General features: G+C 38.8%; 1 protein-coding gene across 3 annotated transcripts in view; it reads left to right on the top strand.

Annotated features, from left to right (window-relative positions):
• Positions 1-1621: 1621 nt before the first annotated feature.
• Positions 1622-22714, top strand: part of LOC149010939 (protein transport protein SEC24 B-like) — a 40975-nt gene continuing 19882 nt past the window's right edge. For 2 of the 3 annotated variants that reach the window (XM_089160345.1, XM_089160344.1), the window contains exons 1-7: positions 1622-2404; positions 9945-10016; positions 10195-10650; positions 10777-10845; positions 14755-14832; positions 15234-15372; positions 15658-15822. In XM_089160345.1, the coding sequence (XP_089016471.1) occupies positions 10513-10650; positions 10777-10845; positions 14755-14832; positions 15234-15372; positions 15658-15822 (589 nt within the window). In that variant the 5' untranslated portion in view covers positions 1622-2404; positions 9945-10016; positions 10195-10512. Of the gene's footprint in view, positions 2405-9944; positions 10017-10194; positions 10651-10776; positions 10846-14754; positions 14833-15233; positions 15373-15657; positions 17630-22714 lie in introns of those variants that run through there. The other variant, XM_089160343.1, reaches the window with a different exon arrangement.

The raw sequence follows: 22714 nt of genomic DNA on the forward strand, positions 1-22714 counted from the left end.
AAGGATGAGATAAGAAATGAATATATTAGAGCTGATCTGGGAGTAGCTCCTATAAATGATGAGCTTCGAGAAAGTTGATTGTGGTGGCATGGCCATGTTCAGCGAAGGCCTTTAAATGCCCCTTTACGGTGAATTGATTTAATCCAGATTGAAGGAATTAGGAGAACTAGGGGTGGACCTAAGATAACCTTAAGAGAAATGGTAAGAAAGGTATGCATGGCTTGGCCTTGTATCTAGTGTGACATCAAACAAAGCTGATTTGAACGCAAGAATCCTTGTAGCTGACCCCATTTAGTTGGGACAAGGCTCGTTGTTGTATAGTGTGTAAGGCAATATCTTACATGGTATTGGTTATGAAGAAGAGGTCCATGACCTTGTTGTTTGGGGTTGTCATCATCAATCTAGGAGCCGCCCATGCCCATGGGATCTGTGAGCTGAAGAAATTTTTTGTAGCAAATGCACATAAAACCAAATGTAATGATTCTGACGCTTCTATCATCCCCAAAGCAAACCAGACACTGTCAAGTTAATAAGTGAACTTGCCTTCACTGAATATTAGTGGGTGAGAATCGGTCTTATTGTATAATCTCGATTTAGGGGTGGGGGAGGGGGGAGAGAGTGTGTGAGAGGAGCAGGGAGTTTCTGGTGTGGGTGGAGCTGCAAGTACATCAGCAGCAGGGTGGTGTGGCCTTGAAGAACTGAGTAACGTGATGAAGTGTTGGGCATTTAAGGAGTTTCAATTTGTTTTTCTTTTTTCATGAAACCCCTGAGCATTAAGTAACTTTATGGATTAAATAGATATTTGCAAAATCAAAACCTGTAGATGGAAGTAAACCCACTTTTGTTATAATTAATTTTTTCTTATCTAGCATATCTATTCAATTCCTGCTTACATTGATGAAGAAAAATAGACTTCCTAAAGCCCAAATGAACATTATTGTGCTTGTTTAAGGCCTAGAAAGTTTGTTCTCTTACTCCGAGGTCCATAACTAATAACAAAACCTGCCACATACGAGGAGGAAGGGTATTGATGACCATGGGGCCCTTCCACTTTGTTGTCTCTTGGCTGAGTAATAAGGCTGCATTATTACCTTTGTAACATATGCTCTTCTCTCTGTGTCTCTCTCTTGCTTGGAGCCTTTTCGTTAAGTATTTACTATGTGTCAGATTCTTTTAGGGGTTCCTTATATGCAACATTTGTTGTTTATCTGCAGGATTTACTAATGAAACTCCTTGTGAGTATCAATGCAATTTGGGGCCAGATGGTAGGCGTAGAGATGCTGATGAAAGGCCTGAGTTATGTAGGGGAACTTTTGAATTTGTTGCCCCAAAGGAATACACTGTTAGTTACTATATAGATTTGTTTGATGTTGGTAGGGTTCAATTTCTACTGGATTTCTTTTCTACTGAATGGGCTACTTCTGTTTTTGTTGGATACTCTATGTTAGTTTTTTTGGACAGATGGGGTTTTCAATTGGAACATACATACATCCTGTTACGTTGTGTTATAGCTGCTCCTGTGGCTTCTCTGACAAACATTGATGATATTCATTTCTGATATCCATTTCTGATATTCATTGATGAATATCCATTTGTTCAGAAATGATGCCTTTAACCAGATCTTGATGCCTATAATATTTTGTGTTTCAAAAATTGGTCGTCTTTTCATTGTTTGGAACTTTGGATATCACAGATGAGAAGGATCAAGGATATATGATATTGCTTGATAACCCTTCCATTCTGTTGGATTTCCTGGCAACTCCGATGATAATATTGGATAGCCATATCAAATGGCAGGGAGATACTTTTTGCCTGTAAAGGTGACAGTTATTTTATGGAAGGGATATTGGTGCTTAACTCTTGTAAAGTTCTTTAGCAGTTCATGATGTTGGATTATGAATGGGACTTGGTTGTTCATGTTTTATGCTCAAGATTTACTTGGAGCTTTTGACCTCTGATAAACTTGACATTTGGCCCCTTTGCTTATAATCATCATAGAGGTCCTACACTTTGCCACAGCCTTCTTGTCCTGATTTACTAGTTTGAGATATTTCACCATTTGAGAGAGGCAAGCACTGTCTAATTGAAAACTTCATAATTGGTTATTTCTGCTTGATCACAGTTTTGTTTATTGGGGAATAGTGGTTTTTCCTATTGTACACTATTTTGATTTTCCTTTCTGGTGTTTATATTTTTGTCTTCCCAAAATGTTATTCTTTTGTTCTCCCTCATCCTCGATTAAATGATGTTTGAAATTTTTTGCATATTTTCATCTTATTTTCAGGTTTGTGATCCAATGCCTACAGTGTTTTTCTTCCTTATTGATGTATCCATGAATGCTATAAAGACTGGGGGAACTGCAGCTGCATGCAGCGCAATCAACCAAGTTGTTGCAGACCTTCCTGTAAGTCCATGTATACTGTTAATGTCTAGGCCGTGAGCAGCTTTGAGTACTAGTTTTCAATGCCATCATCCCATGGGTATTTAGTATGCATATTAATTCACCTGAAAGGAGTTTTATTGATTAAGAAAACTGAATGGTATCATTGTTTCTGAAGTAAAATATGTTGAGCCATATTCCATCCTTTGTTATCCTTTTCTCTTCTTGCATTAATTTGTAATTGTTATAATTGATGCTGTAATTTGGGTTTAAAGGTACTTTGGGTATTCCTGTAAGGTAGGTTGGCATAAGGATTTACTTGTAATTTTCCTCCTATGAAATGCAATGGGTCTGTGTTCCCAAGGATAATAGCAATTATTCCCCAAATCAGTTTCATCATGGTATTAGAGCAGGAATCAGCCTTTGGAGTTTGGAGTCTTGCCTTACTACTTATGTCACTGCTGTCACCATTGTGATGCAACACACCAGCAGCAGCAGCAGCAGCAGCACCACCACCACTATCACTGTGATGCAACCAGCAACCACTCACACCTCTGCTCCATTCTTCTGCCTTATCTTGTTTACGCCAGCATTTCCTCCTTTCTTCCAACTCTTCTACTTCTTGACTTCTAACTCTCTTCTTAACCATCTCTGTGTTCTCCTGTATGGCTACCTTCTCTCTCAGTCACCTCCACTTCTTTTCTTCCAGCATTGCCTCCTTTCTTCTTCTCTCAAGCTCTCTTACTACTGAGGCTTCCTACACATTTCAACCCTCAGTGGTTTTTTTCCCATTGAAGCCATTTTTTATTTTTTGGCTAGTTAATCCTGCCATAACTCTGCTTTCCTGTTTCTGGAGTTTCTTTCCCTGTAAAATTCCTTACCTGCTGCCTTGTTCTCACCTCTCTGTTTCCGTAGCAAGTGGTTTATGGGTTTTTTGGTTGCTTGACAGTGATGTCCAATTGGAAGTAGTATCCTCTTCATTGCCTGCACCCACTTATGCAATAAGCTGCAGCCCTTAATGAGTTTTCCGCTTGTTAGGTTCATCAGGTTGAACAGCAGAAACTATTTGAAGTGGTCTAGCTCTTCCCCCCCCCCTTCCCCATCCATTGCAGCCCACAGCCTCACCGTATATATTTATTGTACGGTTGACAAGGATACTATTTCTGGTTTCCCTCTTGAGAAGTGGATCTCTGAGATGCCCTTGTGACATCCTTCTTGATCAATTCTATGCAACTGACTGTTGGTTAGGGCTATATTCTTTTGGACACTGCCAAAGATCTGCAATGCTGTGAAGGAGACCAACTGCTTGGATTGGGAACACAATGTACGTCTATGAGCTATGTAAGATGATTCATAGCAGTGTCAGAAAGAGATCTCTTTAAAAATACTATTGGAGTACACAGCATGTGTCAGATACTTGATTACTAAGAGACCTTTCAGCTTACTTTCTCTGCTAATGTGTTCAATTTCAAGAAACATGGAGATGAGAGTCATGTCTATGGATTTTCAGTTGATGTGAGAGTATGATCATGCTCAATCGTAGGTGCTTTGCCCTTGGGATTCTTTTCCCTCTCTGGAACACTACTATGCTCTTGTTCAACTTCAGGAAAGCCTTCAGACAGCCATGCTTCAGCCTATTTTTCTGGGTGATCAGCCCTTTACATTCGCCTGGGGTCTCGATGAAGGGATATACCTGTTTGTTCTTGCTGTCTCCTTCTGGTCTGGATAGTTCTGGTCATGATTTAGTGTAACATGAGTATGTTGGATGGGAACTCCATCAGAAGGTGGTTTGTTGGAGGTTACATTGTTGTTTCACCTGCACCACCAGATGTGGATGTGGTTGGGCCTTTGTTTTGGCTATGCTCATTACCCTGAGGTGACCTCTCCAACAACCTCTTTGGGACAGTTCTCACAGGGTGAGATGTTTATTTATTGCGCATGATGTTCATGGTGGATGCCCCCCCGCCCATCCCCCCAATTAATATCTCCATGTCCAGCACAACTCTATCATCTCTCGTTCAGCTTCTTCTGCCTCCAACTTTGTGCACTCTAGCATTCTTCCTATTGGTTATTGTAGTTCTACCTATGCCTCATCTGGGATTATTGACTTTGAGGCCACAGACCATGTCATCGGTTCTGCCAGTTTGTTTTCTTCCTTTCCTCTAGGCTTAGAGTAAGTAACATGTTTGGGTTGTTAATGGTTCTGTTTTTCATATGTATCTAGAAAAGGATCCATCTTCCATTTTACTTCTCTGCTGTGGTCATCTGTGTTTTATTTGGGATTTCCCTACCGTCTCCTTCAGTCAATTAGTAATATTACTTGAGGCAAACTTTTAGGTAACCTTTCCTCCTCTCATTTTAGGACTTGGTGACCCAGCAGTGGTAGCATATCTGATGGAATTTATCTGCTGGAGTACCGTTCTCTTACAACTTCAGTTCTTTACTCTCAGATCCATCAGTTGGATTCTTCTGCTTCTGCTTTATCTGAGTTGCGTTGGTGCATCAGCATCCAGGCCATCCAGCTCTTAGGACCTTATGTCTTGTATTTCCTAATCTATTGCAAAAGTGTAATCCAATGATTTCTTTTCTGATGCTTTTGTCTTTGTGATGTGGACCAGGGTCTAGGGTTTGACTAAATGATGAGATGCCCTAGATCTATTCTCACTCCAGGGAACCTTTTCCCTGAGAATCAACAGTCTTCTAGGCTGGAATCCCCTTAAGTTTTGGGGGTGGGGGTATGACAACTTCTAATGATTTAAGGGTTTGGCTAGGGTTAAGGTAGGTTCAGCCAGGCTTAGGGGGTCTAGGGTTTTATGTTTTCAATTCTTGATTTTAGAACTGTAATTTGAGTTAGGGTTTGAGAATTTAAGGTTTGAAGAATTCTAGGGTTGGGGTTTCCTAATTAGAATGCAACTTGCAGAATTTTAGGGTTTATAAGGAAAGGGGAAGGCTGAAAAGTAGATCCGAAGGAAGGTTAGAGAAGGGGGTTCTAATATCCTAATACGGTAGTGTCTTAGGTAAGGGTAGGGAATTAGGTACTAGGGGTGGGGGAAGGATCCTAAGGCTGCTGCAGGATCGGGAAGGGTTCGGGTGGGTCCTATGATAGAGGTGAAGGGGATGGAATTGCAGAAACTAGGATTAGCGGGGAGGGGGAAGGCCGTGGGTGTGAAAGAAGAGAGTAGGGAATGGGGCTGGGGTTGGGGAAGGGTTTGTACTTACTTGGGGGTTGAGTCTAGATGCTGAAAACCAGAAACTGCAGAATTTGATCTTGTTGAAGCTATTGCAGGGCCCCTCTAGGGAACCCATGATCTCCCTAACTTGCCTCATACACTCAATCGATATTCTATTTATGAAATCAACTTGCTGTTTACAAGGTTTGAAGGCTTATTTATAGCCTACTAAAAGAAATAAGACTAGGGTTTAACTTAAGAAAAAAATCAAACTTGGGCTCTAACTCGCAATTCAAATCAAACTAAAACTCTTGAGACTTTGTCACACAAGGAACCTTCATAACTTACTTTAGATGAATCCAATTTGAATTCTTGGAATAGATGTAGATCCCTTGCAAGGAGTAGGACAACTCTAATGAACACCTTCAGAAACTAGGAATTCGACTCTAATCAAGACTCCTTAATAACTTGCAACATAAGGACTATAATTTAAAAGTAAAACTAGATCTAGCATCCCACAAACATATTGGACCTAGTTATACCCCAACTTGGATTCAACAAAATTTTTTTTTGGAAAAATGACCAATGTACCCCTGGTGGACTTGCCCATAGGGTTTGGGGGAGAATCCTAGGACCTATTTTGCCCTTGAATGTGATGTACATCACTTTCCCAAGCAAAATCTTGCTGATTGCCTTCTTTCGAAGAATTTCAATACTATTTTTTTTTTTTTTTTGGGCTTTTTTTTTTTTTTTTTTTGGTTGTGGTTTGTCTTTTTTCTGGGTTTTTTGCTTGGTTTTCGGGCCCCCCCCCCCCCCCCGCCCGGTAATATCATCAGTGGTACCGTAGGCTAGGTCACCCCCCCTTTAGGAATTCTTAAGAAAATATTTCTTGATTTAGTTTCTTCTTGTAATGAGGATGATTTTTTTTGTGAAACCCGCATTTTTGTGAAGCAGACTCGTTCTACTTATTTACCTTCTCTTCATAATAGAAAAACTATTCCTTTTATGCTAATACATACTGATGTGTGGGGCCCCTACCGACGTGTGTTTATTACTAGCCATAGGTACTTTGTTACTTTTATTGATTGTCACTCTCGTTCTACATGGATTTATCTTTTAAAACAAAAAAATGAGGTTGTCCGATGTTTTCGTGATTTTCATAATATGATTAAAACTCAGTTCAATGCCACTGTGATGATCCTTCACAATGACAATGGCATATAGTATATTGATGGTGAATTTCAGAGATATCTCTCTGACTCTGGCATAATACACCAGACCAATTGCGTTGACACTGCTGTCCAAAATGGGGTTGCCGAAAGGAAGAATCGGCATCTCTTAGAGATAGCCCGTTCCATTATAATTGCTATGAATGTACCTGACCAATACTGGAGTGATGCTATACTCACTGCTTCTTACCTTATGAATAGGATGCCCAGTAGGATACTTGGTTTTAAATGTCCTAATGAGATTCTCCAGGGAGCCTCTTTTTTTATTATTCCCCCAAAGATTTTTGGATGTGTGTGTTATGCCAGAATCACCGCCCACCAGAGTAAGTTGGCTCCCCGCGGTCTACGCATCATATTTTTTAGGTATTCTGCTACTCAGAAAGGGTACAAATGTTATCATCCTCCTTCCAGGAAAACTATTGTATCAATGGATGTAATTTTTAATGAGTCTTGCCCTTACTATACACCTCTCCAGGGGGAGAGTCCTAGAGGAGAGGTGTTCTTTCCGACTCTAGATCTTCCTATCACACACGAACACAACTTAAGAGTCCCAGAAGAGTTTCCTGACCAGGGGGAGACTTCGGCCAGTATACCTGAGGACTCTAATCCTCCCCCTTAGTTTTATGAACCATGTGAAGAACCTAGCCAGGGGGAGACCACTCCTGTGAGACAAACTATTGAGGTTTTTCAAAACCAGATTGACCAGAATAAGGAGGTGCAGACTTATCAGAGGAAGAATTTCAACCGGCTAAAGCAGGTGGAGAAAGGTGATACATTACCACTTCATTCTCCTGCTCCAGAATCAGATTCTACTGTTCCCCTTAAGGTATCTTCTTTTGATCTTCCTATTGCTGTTAGAAAAGGGGTTAGATCTTGTACTCAACATCCCATAGCTAATTATGTTTCTTATAACTCTTTGTCTGACTCTTACCATGCTTTTATATCCTCTTTGTCATCTGTATCTTTTCCTAAAAGTTGGCAGGAAGCCTATGCTGATAAGAGATGGAAGGCAGCTATGGTAGAGGAAATGCAGGCAATGAAGAAAAATGACACTTGGGAGTTGGTTATACTTCCTTCAGGAAAAAAATCGGTGGGCTGTAAATGGGTATTTGTGGTTAAACAAAATATGGATGGACCAGTCAACAAGTTGAAAGCTAGACTAGTTGCAAAGGGGTTTACCCAGACCTATGAGATTGATTATCAGCAGACTTTTGCCCCTGTTGCAAAACTGAACACTGTGAGAGTTTTGTTGTTTGTAGCTGTGAACAAAGATTAAAACATGCACCAACTAAACGTAGAGAATGCCTTTTTACATGGGGAGTCAGAGGAAGAAGTCTATATGGAAATCCTACATGGTTTCTCTGATAACAATCTTCAGGGGAAAGTTTGTAGGTTGAAGATGTCAATTTATGGGTTAAAACAATTTCCTAAATGCTAGTTTGGATGCCTCCTTAAGCCAATGACTTTTATTGGGTACAAGCAAAGCAATGCTGATGATACACTATTTGTCAAGAAGTCAAGTACTAACATCACACTTCTCATTGTTTATGTAGACGATATTGTCATCATAGGGAATGATGGTGAAGAAATGCAAAGGTTGAAGGACTTTCGTGGCAGAGAGTTTGAGATTAAAGATCTAGGGAAGTTACAGTACTTCTTAGGGATTGAGGTGGCTCGATCAAAGAAGGGTATATTCCTATCCCAAAGAAAGTATGTCCTAGATTTATTATCAGAAGTGGGAATGTTGGGCTGTAAAGCAATTGATACCCCTATTAAAGTTGGAGCTAAACTTAAAGAAAAAGAGGGAGAACCAACGAGACAAAGGAAGATACCAAAGGCTAGTAAAGAAGCTTATTTACTTGTCCCACACTAGGTAGATATCGCTTATGCCGTGGGGATAGTGATCCAATTCATGTATGATCCATATTTAGCTCATATGAAGGCTATTACTAGAATACTATAGTATTTGAGGGGAACTCCTGGAATAGGAATACTTTTGTCACCCACTGATAATATAAGAGTAGAAGCATACATTGATGCAGACTTGGCTGGATCTCCAGACAGGAAGTCAGTTTCAGGTTACTGTACCTTTGTTGGAGGTAATTTAGTTACTTGGAGAAGTAAGAAACAGAATCTGGTAGCTTTATCTAGTATCGAAGCTGAACATAGAGCTATGGTTCGTGGAGTTTGTGAGCTACTATGGTTGAAAGGCTTGCTGCAAGATATTGGAGTCCAAGTTCCAAACCCTATGATGTTATATTGTAACAACAAGGCTGCTATTAGTATTGATAATAATCTGGTGCAACATGATCGAACTATGCACATTGAAATTGACAGGTTTTTTGTCAAAGGAAAGTTGGAACAAGGGCTTATCTGCATGCCTTTTGTAAGATCTGGAGACCAAGTAGCAAATGTTTTTACTAAGGGTTTGAAAGAAAGAGATGTCCTTCCTATTGTAGGCAAGTTGGGCATGACTAATATCTATGCCTCAACTTGAAGGGGGGGTGTTGGATTCTACTAGGAGTTCAATTAGAGTTTGTATTCATATAAAATTCTATTCCTTGTAATAGTGTACTTTCCACTTAATTATAAATAGAGGGCTTGAGATCATTGATCAATAAGCCATTCTACCACAATTGTTTCTTTCAACACTAGATAAGATCCTCATTCAACCTTGAAGCAGCTCTTTGCAGCCCCTATAGACAGCTCACAGCAGCACCTGCAACTCAGTCATTTTTACTCACACACTCACATTCTGCAATTGAATTGTATACACAGGAAATGGAATTGGAGTTTGAGAATCTCTTAGGTAAATTCATTAACAAATACAAGAACTCCCGCACCTGCTGAGTATCCCAACTCAATAACTCTTAGGAGAGTATACAATTCAATTGCAGAATGTGAATTTCCATAGAGGCAAGTGGATTCCAACTCTAATTTGTCTAACAGGCCAACAGATCTTCCTCCGTTGCACTCTTTCAGCCTAGACTATAAGATGCCTCTGGAACTGACCTTTCTGATGTTGCTGGTTTCTGTAGTTTGTATCTGGATATATGGTATGTTACTTCTGCTGTTTAAATCATTGTGACTGATTTATAAATATCATTGGCATGCAAACAAAATATTTCCTGATTTCTTATTTTTCACTCCCTCACTGAATTTTAGGAAGCCCATAAATTGCTCCAGCCAGTTGACAAGACACTGAAGACAATGGCAATCGAATTTGCAGAGTATCAAGTAGGATTCTTTTCTCTGTGCTTACTACGTTTTCAGTAAAGTCACTCGCTATCAAATTGTTGTCTTGTATAACGATTCATTCTTGAATCTTGACTACCTTAGTAGTTGCAATAGAAGTTTAGAGGAGGATAATTTTTCTTGCATGAATGAAAATGTTTAATAGGTCAACATCATCCAGGTTTGTGTTGATGTCTTCATTACCACCCAGAGTTATGTAGATATTGCTTCTGTCTCTGTTATACTGAAAACTACTGGAGGACAGGAACTTAGCCTCCTCTTTATTTTAATCTTTTGAATTACCATAAAACATACATATGTTAAATAATAAATAATTAAAAGGCAAGCATCCATGTAGTCAACCCCATGTAGACCAAGATTATTATGAGATGCTTTGATGTTAACCTGTTGCTAGAATATTACTAGGATATTGCAAATTTCTCAGAATTTGGACCATTATTTTCTGAAAGTAATTTTTCCTGTGGCTAATTTGTTTCCAATGATTTTCCTATTCCAGATATATTATTACTATCCTTTTTCTATTGTCTCTGATTCTGCCAAGCTTTACAATGATCTTAGATGGAATGTCACAAGACCTCAAGGTTTTGAGGAAGTTATGCGTGTACGATGTAGCCAGGTCAGTTTCTTGCAAGCATGTAGTCTCTTCACATTTTTACAACTCTTTTGTGCCACAGCTGTTTTGATGTAGTTGTATACTTGAAGTTCTTAGAAGTCACTTTGTCTTTTTTTCTTTTTTCTGAAGGGTCTTCAAGTTCAGGAATACTCTGGAAACTATTGCAAACGTATTACCACTCATGTTGATCTTCCAGGGGTTTGTATAATATTTCATTTAGTTCTTAGTAATTGTTCCATAGTTTGGGAGATACATGTTTGTCCTGCCTGCTGTATAATTTTTTGAGTTTGCTGTTTTATTGATGATTCTTCTACATATTCAAAATTGATCCTGTGGTCTTACCTGATGCATTTAAGACTTACAATCTGAGAAATTGGTCAGATTAATGAACCACTGCTCACATTCTGATAAGCTGGTGCCTTGTTTGCCAATCAACCGAAAGATGAGCAGGCGGTGTCCACTTGCCCGATCATCCTGGTCCCTTTGACAACTAATGATTTCATAATTCATGAGTAAATACTTAGAAATTAGAATATGTAATGAGGAAGTGAGTTACTTCTTTGGACCCACCCCACATTCAATGGCCCCTGCTTAATATTTTGTTCTATAAATTTGTCAGGGCATCGGGGGATGAGTGTTCCGTATTGCACTGTATTGGTACAAAAGCTTTTAACACATGAGACTCTTGCGATTTGCATAATAGAAGATGGAATAAATGGACTAAAAGCATTGAAGAATAAGGGATCTGGGGAAAAGCAAAAGTTGAGGGAGTGTAGCAACTGTAGGAGGATTTCTCAAAGAAGGGAATCAAGGTAAAGAATGGGAAATTATAAAGAGGGGTGATATCTGCTTGAAATTTAAATGCTAGGGCCAAAGGCAGAGAATAATTGAAGTTAAGAAAGGAATTGGGGTAAGGCAAAATTGGAGGGAGTTGCAATTTGAAGAAAACAATTTAAGAAACAAAATGCAGTTCACTAAATCTTCATTTTACGGCATCTAGTATGGTCTTGCTGATTCCAAATCCACTGAGACAAAATGCAAGATGAATCGAAGGATTGGAATTTTTGGTTGAAATGTTGGTATTCCTCTGGATTTTTTAACCAAATAAAATGTTTGTGAGTTGTTGGACGATTTTTTTTATTATTATATATTTTTTTAGATGAACAGTCTTGGAAAGTTTAGCTTGTGGGAGAAGAAAATCCATTTTCTTCTTGGATTTTGGCCTCCTCACCTCTAAATAAAGACAGCTTGTTTGAGTTGATGTTTTAGTGAATAGTGAGTACCTTTTATCACTGACTTGTTACAGTTGTAATCTATGTTCTGTTCTTTTTCCTTTCACCATCTCAGTAGGAATTATTATGCAATTCCAAGTATGTGTTAATGAGAAAAGGAGAGCGATCCATTGTCTCCAGCTCTTCTCTTCTTATTCTTTCTAACATCTGTGAACTCTTTTTCTTACTAGAATCAATCCTTTCTAAATTTTAATTCAGCTGTCTAGCCCTCTTGTAGGATTGAGTATTGGGGACAAAATCCCCCTATGTGGGTGTTAGTGCTTTATTGGTGTTTCTGTTCTAAGGGTTTTGTGGACGTGATCCATTTTGGGCTTGACCCAACCCTTCCCGGCCCCTGTCTTGCTGTCGCGTTGGTCCTTGTCCGCTCCTGGGTCGGTTCGAACCTTGTGTTCTCTGCAGTTTGTTTGTACTTCTTTAGTTATATGATGAGGCTGTTTCCAAAAAAAGAGTATTGGGGACAAAATTGGATGTCAGCAGTGGGCTGCCCCATCCTCCGTCAGAGTGTCACCTCCGGTATCTCAGTGCATATGGTGACAGCTGGTGTGGTTTCACACTTTATTGATGTGGAGAGCACATCTTGATCTGTTCCCAGCCCTTTTTTTTTAGTATAATGCTCCATTCACAGTTACACTTGATTGTCCTTTATGGCACAACCTATTCTCCTATCCAACTCACCAGCTGTACATGCTGGCAATACAATCTGATGTATCCTCAATCATGGTATGAAATCTTTGTAAAATTTTGCCAAATCTTGAGAATTTTGACCTAGCCAAGTGAAACTGCTGGTCAAAACAAAAACTAGACCAGAGCTCCACCTGGAATTTTAGTCTGGAGTCTTGACTCTAAATTTCAGTTGAAATTTCAGAAATGAAGTGTGACTTCTACTCTAAAGGAATGTTCGAAATTAGTTTTTGTTGATGTTATCCTGTCCAACCTAACCAGCCAGCTGTGCATGCTACCAACAGCCTCATGTTACTTTATTACAATGGATCAGGGGGTTTCTTTACGATTTGGTGATCCGTATCCTAAGATGGTACTCAAGTGATGGTGCTTGTTAGTTCCATGAAATTTTCTCTAAGTACAAACTATTATATTAAGATTTTAAGAGAGGGTGATGTCACAATGTCCTTGAAAGTTATGTACATAATGATTATGAATCTTTGACAACATGTATTAATGTTTCGCCTCATTATTTGATTAGACCTTTAATTTGCTCGTTATTTGTGCTTTTGAGTACTTAACCAATGTATAAATGTGTACTGTGAATCAAACAGGTTCTTCCCCCTTTGACATTGACCGCACTGGCTTTCTGGGCAAGATCCTCAGCTACCACTCCTTGACCTCTATGACCTTGTCTCATGATCATCACTACCATTACAATCTCCATCAACACGTTAATCATGAGTTCTAGTTGTGCCACCACCACTGAGTCTAGGTCCTAACCAAAATGGGCCAAGATTTCTGTTAAATCTTGGTAGAAACCGAAACTGAAACCATGTGTTGGTTTTAAAGGTCCTTAGTTTCAACAAGTTTTGGCAATATTTCTGAATTATTGGTAATTTTAACCAATATTTCAAAATTTTCAGTGGTTTTAACCAATAACTGCCTGTTGCAAATTTTAACCAACTTCAACAAACTGAACTTTAGTACTTTCAACAAGTTTTGACGAACCCATCATATGTTGAGTTTTCCCCATAAACCCATCATATGTTGAGTTTTCCCCATAAATCCTTGGTTTCAATGTGGTTTTAGCCCATCTCAGCCAAATCCCAGTTTCTAGCTGGTTGATAGTGGCTCAGAACTAAAACCTTGGTCTTTGTTACCAGCATCATCTTCATATTCACTTTCAACTTCTCTCTCATCCTCAAGTCTACCAGGTAGCCACTCAAACAGCATAGGTTGCTTGGTTGTACCGCGTACGAAACCTCTTTGGTGGCATGTGATGATGGTGCAAGGGCCAATGCTTCCAGGAAATTAGGGAAACACCAGAAAGGATAAAATTCGAACAAGGTGTTGGGGGAAGGGGGGTGGCTGTTTAGGGTCTTCATTGGTCCAAATGGGTATAGGACTTGAGGAAAGGACTGATATGGTTAAAACGACTTATCTGAGTTTGGTCTTGATGGGGTAATTCCTGAAATATAGGAGATGGTTGGATCAAACCAGGACTAGGGCCAAAGTATCTAGAGAGGGATTCTTGGGCCATAACTTGGATTGGATGAAGTGCTAATAGCGGGAAGGGACGACGGTTTCTGCCAATTTTGACTTTTTAGAGTCATTCCTGACAGTTAGATTGGGGCAGATATCGATTTGAATCATGGGTGTCATAAGGGAATCCAAAAATAAATGAGAAAAGAAAGGCATAAAACTCATAATTGGTGAATATTACATTTATTCATTTTTCATGCAGATTCAAGGTATTATGACCAACTGACCAAGTAGTTTCCCAAAAATTGATGACATTGCATGGTTCTGAACAAAATTGGATTGTTTCAGATGATTTATGTGTTTACTTTTTCTGAAAATCTGGCTTGATTGGGTCTTAGAAGATTTGTCTTAAGCATTTCATGTTAGTACTGTTCTTTTACCTATCTTTAAAACGTCAACCACATGCAAAATGCTGTGGTATTTGTTATCTTGAAAAGCTTTTGAATTCCTCTGATATCATTTGTGGAGTATATCTTTGTCACTGCTTTATTTATAGGTTTTTTTATGTAATATTTTGTTAACCAATACAATCAATCTGCTTGGGTATACGGCTGTTGCTATGTGATGGAGATCAGTTTCTGCCTATGACCAGTGCTGGTGTTTCCTGCAGATTGATTGTGACAAAACTATTATGGTCACGTTAAAGCTTGATGATAAATTCCAGGATGGGACTGAGGGTGCTTTTCAGGTAGAAATAAAGCATTCTTTTTACCTACTGTGCTTTATTGGATAGTTAAATGTGTGGGACCCATGTGAAGAAAGGTGAGGGAACAGAAAACAAGAGAAAAAAAATAAGGTAGTGGTTCCCATCAAGGAGGGATGAACCCTAGATCTTTCGGTAGCAATAGCCTTTTTAAGCACCACAAGCTACCAGATGCACTAGGCACTTGTTCACAAACTTCTCTCTTCATTTTCCCACTCTACCTAACCAAACAAGCTACATTTTGGAATATAGTGGAATAAGTACACTTGCTCACTCCCTTTCTGCTTCTTCTTTACTTCTCCATCAAACAAACTCTTTGTTTTATTCCAATTTAGGAAAGAAATTGCTTCTAAATTTCTGATTGTACTACACTTTCTACTTTCCAGTGTGCCCTTCTCTACACAACTGTATATGGCCAAAGAAGAGTCCGAGTTACAACTTTATCACTTCCGTGCACAACTGTGCTCAGTTATCTGTTCCGATCTGCTGATTTGGATGCTCAGCTTGCCTGTTTCTTGAAGCAAGGTAAATAATCATCTGCTAATGTCTTTATGTCATCTATTTTTCTGGCTATAATCCAATTTTCACCTGAGGTATTAATTCATAGCATTAAACACATTCCTCACTACTGCCAAACGGTTCTAAACATTTTAAAATATACAGCATTAACTGCTTCCTTTGTTTCTTATTTATTGTTATATTATTACCTACCGGCTCTACTCTGATGATGGAATGACAAGTACTTGTTTTATCATTAGCTCTCTCTTCATGTTGAGATACTAATCATTTTCAATTTTATGCCACATGTAGTGGCAAGCAGAATACCTACTAGTCCAGTTCAACAAATACAAGAACAGATGACAAACTTCTGTATTAACATTCTGCATTCATATCGCAAGTATTGTGCTACAGTATCATCGTCAGGACAACTGATTCTTCCTGAGGCACTTAAGCTTTTGCCTCTGTATATCCTTGGTATGTTCTTTCAGTATTTGCATGATGTGGAAATGAACTGTATGGTTCTGGTTGCCTCTATATGGCTGTAAATCCGTGGTATGTCGAGTTATTTAAAATGAATTTTTATGATTCTTAATGTGCATTTAGTAGTCCAACCTGTATTATAGAGACTTTCTTCCCCTCCCAATTATCTGGAACCTGGAAGCTGAATCACTCTATCACATTTGCCTAGGAGCATAGCTTGGATTCTGAATATAAATTCTTAATGCATGAGGTTCTGAAATTTAGTATTTTGAACGTAAGAGCATTTAGATATGCTAAATGTGGAATGCTAGAGTAGATGCTCCAGTTAGAAATGCTTGTTACTTATTGAGCTTTTATCCAGAGTTTGGTACATTTCCTTCTTTTGTGCCTTTCTCCAATGACATTGTAGACTTCAACGTGTCTGATTGTATATTGAGTTACCTTTCTTTTCATTGTGCATCATCTTGAGGTTTCTTTTTCCTGATGCATTTTTAGCAATACATGAATTTTGATCAAATAATATCCTTAAACAAAAAAGAAGATTTACATGTCATGTACCAACTAAGCAACATTGATTTGCTGGTTGGTTTGCTTCCTCTGAACATGCTGAAGCTTGTGCCCATGAAGTTTCTCAAGTTAGTTCTGGGTTGAGCTCTTCTAGTGTTGTACTCTCTTCAAGTAGTTTTTTATCAGGAGGAGATCAACTAGAACACAATATCAAGAATCTACTATGAGTTGGATAGCTAGGCTAGAGTTGAATTTGATGGTATGGTTAGATCTAGGTAACATTTGGGAGTCTACCAGTGAAGATCTTGTCAATGTAATGGTGTGGTGTGATTTAGTATGACATCGCAGCAGTTTAGGGTCAGGGATTGGGTTTTTGAAAAGCAAATATGTGGGAATCCAGGTTTCTGTTGGCAACTTGGGCAGGTGATTGGGTCAACTGTTCCTAAGGATGGAAATGAGATTTGATCTAATTATGGATGGTTTGTTAGGTCTATGGACAGGATCTGTGTAATGGAAATTAGTTTCAGAGATAGAGTGATTGCTAAGTTTTGGACCTTTGGGTGGTTTACAGGATTAAAAGAAGAAAGTTGAGGACCGAGGTATGAGTGGATCAAACTTAAGGTTGTTGAATAAATCCTAGAACAGGATCTTATTTGAGTGTAAATTTGAATAAAATTGAATATTGCACAAACAACAGCAAAAGAAAGCTTTAAAAGACCACCTGGGCTTCCCACCACAAGATATCAATCAGATGGAACTCCAGTTCCTTCAAATGACCTCCTGGGCTTTGCACTGTAAGTGTCAATCGGATCAAATTCGAAGCAAATCTTCAATAGAAAAGTTCAGCAAAAAGCCTTCTAATTATCAAAATTAAGGTCCAGCATTTGCCTTCCTTACAACCTTACATAAAAGACTCAAAAATATTCCTACATTGAGAAGGGAAGGCCTAACCTAATCCTTGTCTTACCAGGTTACGTGAACTGATTAGGAAAGTGAAATAGACTAAAATAGTTTCTCATCCGGTCCCAGCTAACCACTAAAATGATAAACTACTTTTGGACTCCGGGTTGAACCAGTTCAATTTAAAAACCAAAGCACCAAAATAAAACTAATGTGGAACTAAAACATATAATCCCATGTGCAAACCTATATTACCCATGGTTTTGGTGCTAAAGACCTACTACATTGAAAACCCATGAGATTGAATGCCCCACATGTATGGAAGCTAATCCTAAACTTAGTCTTAGTAAAGCAAGCCTATTTCAGTGATGAATCTACATGAACTCTCCCCAGCTTCAAAATTTGTTTTCTAATTTCACGGATATTTTGTTTGGAGTGGGGGGGGGGGGTGGTGGCAACATCTGAATAATGGCAATGGCCATTATCAAATTAAACTCTGGTGATGCAGGAACAGTAGGAAATAAAGTCTTCAAGGCTTGTAGCTTTCTTTTCAGAGAAACATGGTAGTGTAAAAAACTTTGCTTGACCTTGAGTCCACAACAACTTTGAATATTTGAACCATGAAGACTCCACACTTCTCTGGATTGATTTCCTATTCTGGGAACCTAGCCGAAGAATATCTGTTCAAATGCATAAAGTAAACTGGCTTTCAATGAACAGTTCATCTCACCATTGAAAACCCGGAAGGCGTAGGTGCTTTGTCTCCTCCTTGAGTTGTGTCCCAAGTAATCTCACTATTTGTTTTATGTCCCATCAACACTGAAGAACTATAGTTTATTTGTTTTGAAGGTGAGGTGGGTGAAGGGACCTCCTTTAACCTCCTAATTACTCTTTTTAGTGTACATTCCTAAAAGCTTGTGCAGGAAAGATGCCAGTGACACTCCCTAGCTATCAACAGAACAAGCCAGGACCTTATCAGGTTAATGACTGGCATTTGAAAGATATGTGGGTTTTGCAGCAACAAGTATCTTGGTAATGACTGGCATTTGAAAGTGTTGGGAAATGCCATGTCAGCATTTGCCACATCGGCCTCCAATCGGTTTTGATGATGACAGACACTCTACTAATGATTCCATGTAGATGTGTTTTGTCCAGCTCATCACCACAGTGAATCTCGATGCAAAATGACCGGATCAAAGAAGTACCGGAGAATCAAACTCAAGACCAACTTAAACCATCTTATACCATAGAACCAAAGTCAAGATGAGTATCAAGACCATTGCACAAGATCAAGTCGAAGATCAAGTCGAAGATCAAGACTTAGGCTGAATTAGGGCTCATGACACTCTTGTATACACATATATGTAAATGCATCAATTATATGTAATTCATGTTACTAGAGTGACCTAGGACATGTTAATGAGGTGTACAATGCTTATGGTTGACCAAAAAGTCCAAAAACCCAAGCCATGTCCCAGCCCCAACTTAGTTCAGCAAAATTGCACCATACGCTCGACCGTCTGGGTAGACGGACGACCGTTTGTTTGCAGTTTTCTGTGTTTTTGAACACAGAAGGCCAAACGGAATTCCTTCTGGGGTACTTAAGCCGAATGACCGTTTGGGCAGACGGTCGACCGTTTGGCCCTGACTTAAGTGTAATGGCTAATTTTTAACGGCTATTTTTCAACGGCTAGTTTTTTAGACGGCTGACCGTCTGGGCAGACGGACGACCGTCTGAAGTAAAATTTCACTAAAATTTTATATCCGTTGGGAAATGGGGAAGGCATTGAGTTGAGGTCTATAAAAGCCCAACCACCCCCATTTGAGACTCATTCTTCTCCCCCATCAAGCATATACTCACTCACAAGTGAAAGAGCCAATATTGAGTGTTTTAGCACCATTACCATCTCCTCGACTTCATTCAACTTTGAGGATATTCCAAAGTTGATAAGCAAGCTCATTAAAGCCAAGCTTGGAGTCATTGAAGGTCATTGGAGCTTTTTATTGATGCATTGTTGTTCTTGAAGCATTCATTCAATGCATCACACACACACAAGAGGTAAAGTGTAACTCTTCTTGTTAGGTAATATCCAACACTTATTGTATTTGAATTGGTTGTTGAATTCTAGTCTAGGTTGATTAGAATTTGTTGTTTGGGTGCTCTTGCCCGTGAACAAAGATTGTAAAGGGTACTCTTGCCCCGTAACAAAGATTGTAAGGGTTTGACTCTTTACCCATCGTATTGAAAGAGATTCATTAGTGGAATACTCTCTTGAGGCTAAGAGAGGAGTGGACATAGACTTGTAAAGTCAAACCACTATAAATTCTTGTGTTGTGATTGCTTGTCTTATTAAATTTCATTTAAATTATCAATTTACTTTGAAATTGCAATCAAACCGAGAATTTGGTATAATCCACGAGGTACAACCTAATCACCTCCCTCTAGGTTGCACCAACAATTGGTATCAGAGTGGGAGCTCAAATTGAGATTTAAATCAATCTCTAAAACAGTAAAAGATCATGGCATCATCATCCAACCAATTCTCTTCAAAACCCGATTGTCTAAACACCTCTAGGCCTCCATATTTTGATGGAGAAGGGTTTGCCTATTGGAAGAATAGATTTGAAGATTTTGTATGTGCTATTGATACAGATGTTTGGGACATAATTACATATGGACCGAATGAGATTACCAAACTTGATAAAGACGGTAACAAAATACCAAAACCAAGGACCGAATGAGATGGAATTGACAAAGTCAAATCCCAAGCAAACCACAAGGCTAAAATGTTCCTACAATGTGCCTTAAGTGAGAAGGTATACAATAGGTGTGGTACTTGCAAAAATGCAAAAGAAGTGTATGACAAATTAATAGTCACCTACGAAAGAACAAACCAAATAAAGAAGATAAATTTGGATGTTTATATGCTTCAATATAAAAACTTCAAAATGTTAGATAATGAGGATATAACTTCTTTGTTTACTAGGTTTTCTAACATTATAAATAAGTTGCATAGCCTTGGCAAGGAATTTGCGAATGAAGATAAAGAGAAGAAGAATCCTACAAGTTCTTGCACCATTTTGGAGACCCAAGAAAACAACAATTCAAGAAGTAGGAAATCTACAACACATCACACTTGATGAGCTTATGGGATCTCTACTTGCACATGAGGCTGAACGTGAGGAAGACAAGAGGTATGAAGAAAGTCATTTAAAAGAGCAAAAGAAGAAGTCCATCGCTCTTAAAAGCTCCATCAAGAAGGATGATGAAAGTGAGGAAGAGGAATGTAACTCTGATAGTGATATTGCCCTTATCACAAGAAAGTTCAGGAAATTTCTAAAAGGAAGGAAAGGAAGATTTCCATCCAAAGGACAAGGGTCAAAAGAATGCAAAGGTAAAAACTCATCAAAAGGTAGAACCCCACCTACTAACAGTCAAGATGTTATTTGCTTTGAGTGTAAGAAACCAGGACACTTCAAGAACTAAATTGTTGGTGCAACCTAAAGGGGGGTGATTAGGTTGTACCTCGTGGATTATACCAAATTCTCGGTTTGATTGCAATTTCAAAGTAAATTGATAATTTAAATGAAATTCAATAAGACAAGCAATCACAACACAAGAATTTATAGTGGTTCGACTTTACAAGTCTACGTCTAATCCTCTTTTAGCTTTAAGAGAGTATTCCACTAATAAATCTCTTTCAATACGATGGGTAGAGAGTCAAACCTTTACAATCTTTGTTACGGGGCAAGAGTACCATTTACAATCTTTGTTCTCGGGCAAGAGCACCCAAACAACAAATTCTAATCAACCTAGACTAGAATTCAACAACCAATTAAAATACTAGAAGTGTTGGATATTACCTAACAAGGAGAGTGACACTTTACCCCTTGTGTGTGTGTGATGCAATGAATGAATGCTTCAAGAACAGCGATGCATCAATAAAAAGCTCCAATGACCTTCAATGACTCCAAGCTTGGCTTTAATGAGCTTGCTTATCAACTTTGGAATATCCCTCAAAGTTGAATGAAGTCGGGGAGATAGTAATGGTGCTAAAACACCCAATATTGGCTCTTTCACTTGTGAGTGAGTATATGCTTAATGGGGGAGAAGAATGATTCTCAAATGGGGGTGGTTGGGCTTTTATAGACTTCAACTCAATGCCCTCCCCATTTCCCCAATGGATATAAAATTTTAGTGAAATTTTACTCCAAACGGTCAGCCGTCTAACAAAAAATAGCCGTTAAAAAAATAGCCGTTACACTTATGTCAGGGCCAGATGGTCGACCGTCTACCCAAACGGTCGTCCGTCTGGCTTAAGTACCCCAGACGGAACTGGCAGAAAATTTCGTCTGGCCTTTTGTGTTCAAAAACACAGAAAACTGCAAACAGACGGTTGTCCGTTTGCCCAGACGGTCGACTGTCTAGTGCAGTTTTGTTGAACTAAGTTGGGGCTGGGACATGGCTTGGGTTTTTGGACTTTTTGGTCAACATTAAGCATTGTACACCTCATTAACATGTCCTAGATCACTCTAGTAACATGAATTACATATAATTGATGCATTTACATATATGTGTATGCAAGAGTGTCCTAAGCCCTAATTCAACCTAAGTTTTGATCTTCAACTTGATCTTCGACTTGATCTTGTGCAATGGTCTTGATACTCATCTTGACTTTGGTTCTTGGTCTAAGATGGTTTGAGTTGGTCTTGAGTTTGATTCTCCGGTAATTCTTTGATTCGATCATTTTGCATCGAGATTCATTGTGGTGATGAGTTGGACAAAACACATCTTCATGAAATCATTAGTAGAGTGTTTGTCATCATCAAAACTGATTGGAGGCCGATGTGGCAAATGCTGACATGGCATTTCCCAACAATCTCCCCCTTTTTGATGATGACAAACATACAAGTGATGGAATGATAGAAGGCTACAAAAACTATCATTTATGCACTTGGATAATCATATAGTCATTAAGTATGCTAACTACCCCCATAGTTCATAAATCATTATGTGAATTTCATATGACATATGTATTAAACATCATGCTATTAAGGTTTACAATTTAAAGAAAAATGCTAATGGACTGTAAACTGACTCTATTTCTCCCCCTTTGTCAGAAACAAAAAGGAGAAAAATGCATGGCATGCTCCCCCTACATATGAAGCTCCCCCTAAATATGAGCTTTCCCCTTGTACCAAAAAACAATAGAACAGTAGAGAAGAGAAAACATAAACTTGCATTTCATCATAGGTCATTTACATCGAATAAGTTCAAGTGAGATGTAAAGACAAGTGTTAGCATAAACAAATGCAACAGCAAAAATAGAATAAAGAAAATCTGTTCAACTAAATAAAACAGAAACATATCATAGTCCAATCAAAACAAAAAGCAACTGAAGCTAGTCATCCTCTTCGCTGCCCTCTTTGTCAGCCCCACTTCCACCTTCATCATCTCCACTACCATCTTCACTTCCAC

Source organism: Hakea prostrata, chromosome 7, assembly GCF_041222555.1.
Source record: "Hakea prostrata isolate BN-2017 chromosome 7, UWA_Hpros_2, whole genome shotgun sequence".
NCBI classification, from domain to species: domain Eukaryota; kingdom Viridiplantae; phylum Streptophyta; class Magnoliopsida; order Proteales; family Proteaceae; genus Hakea; species Hakea prostrata.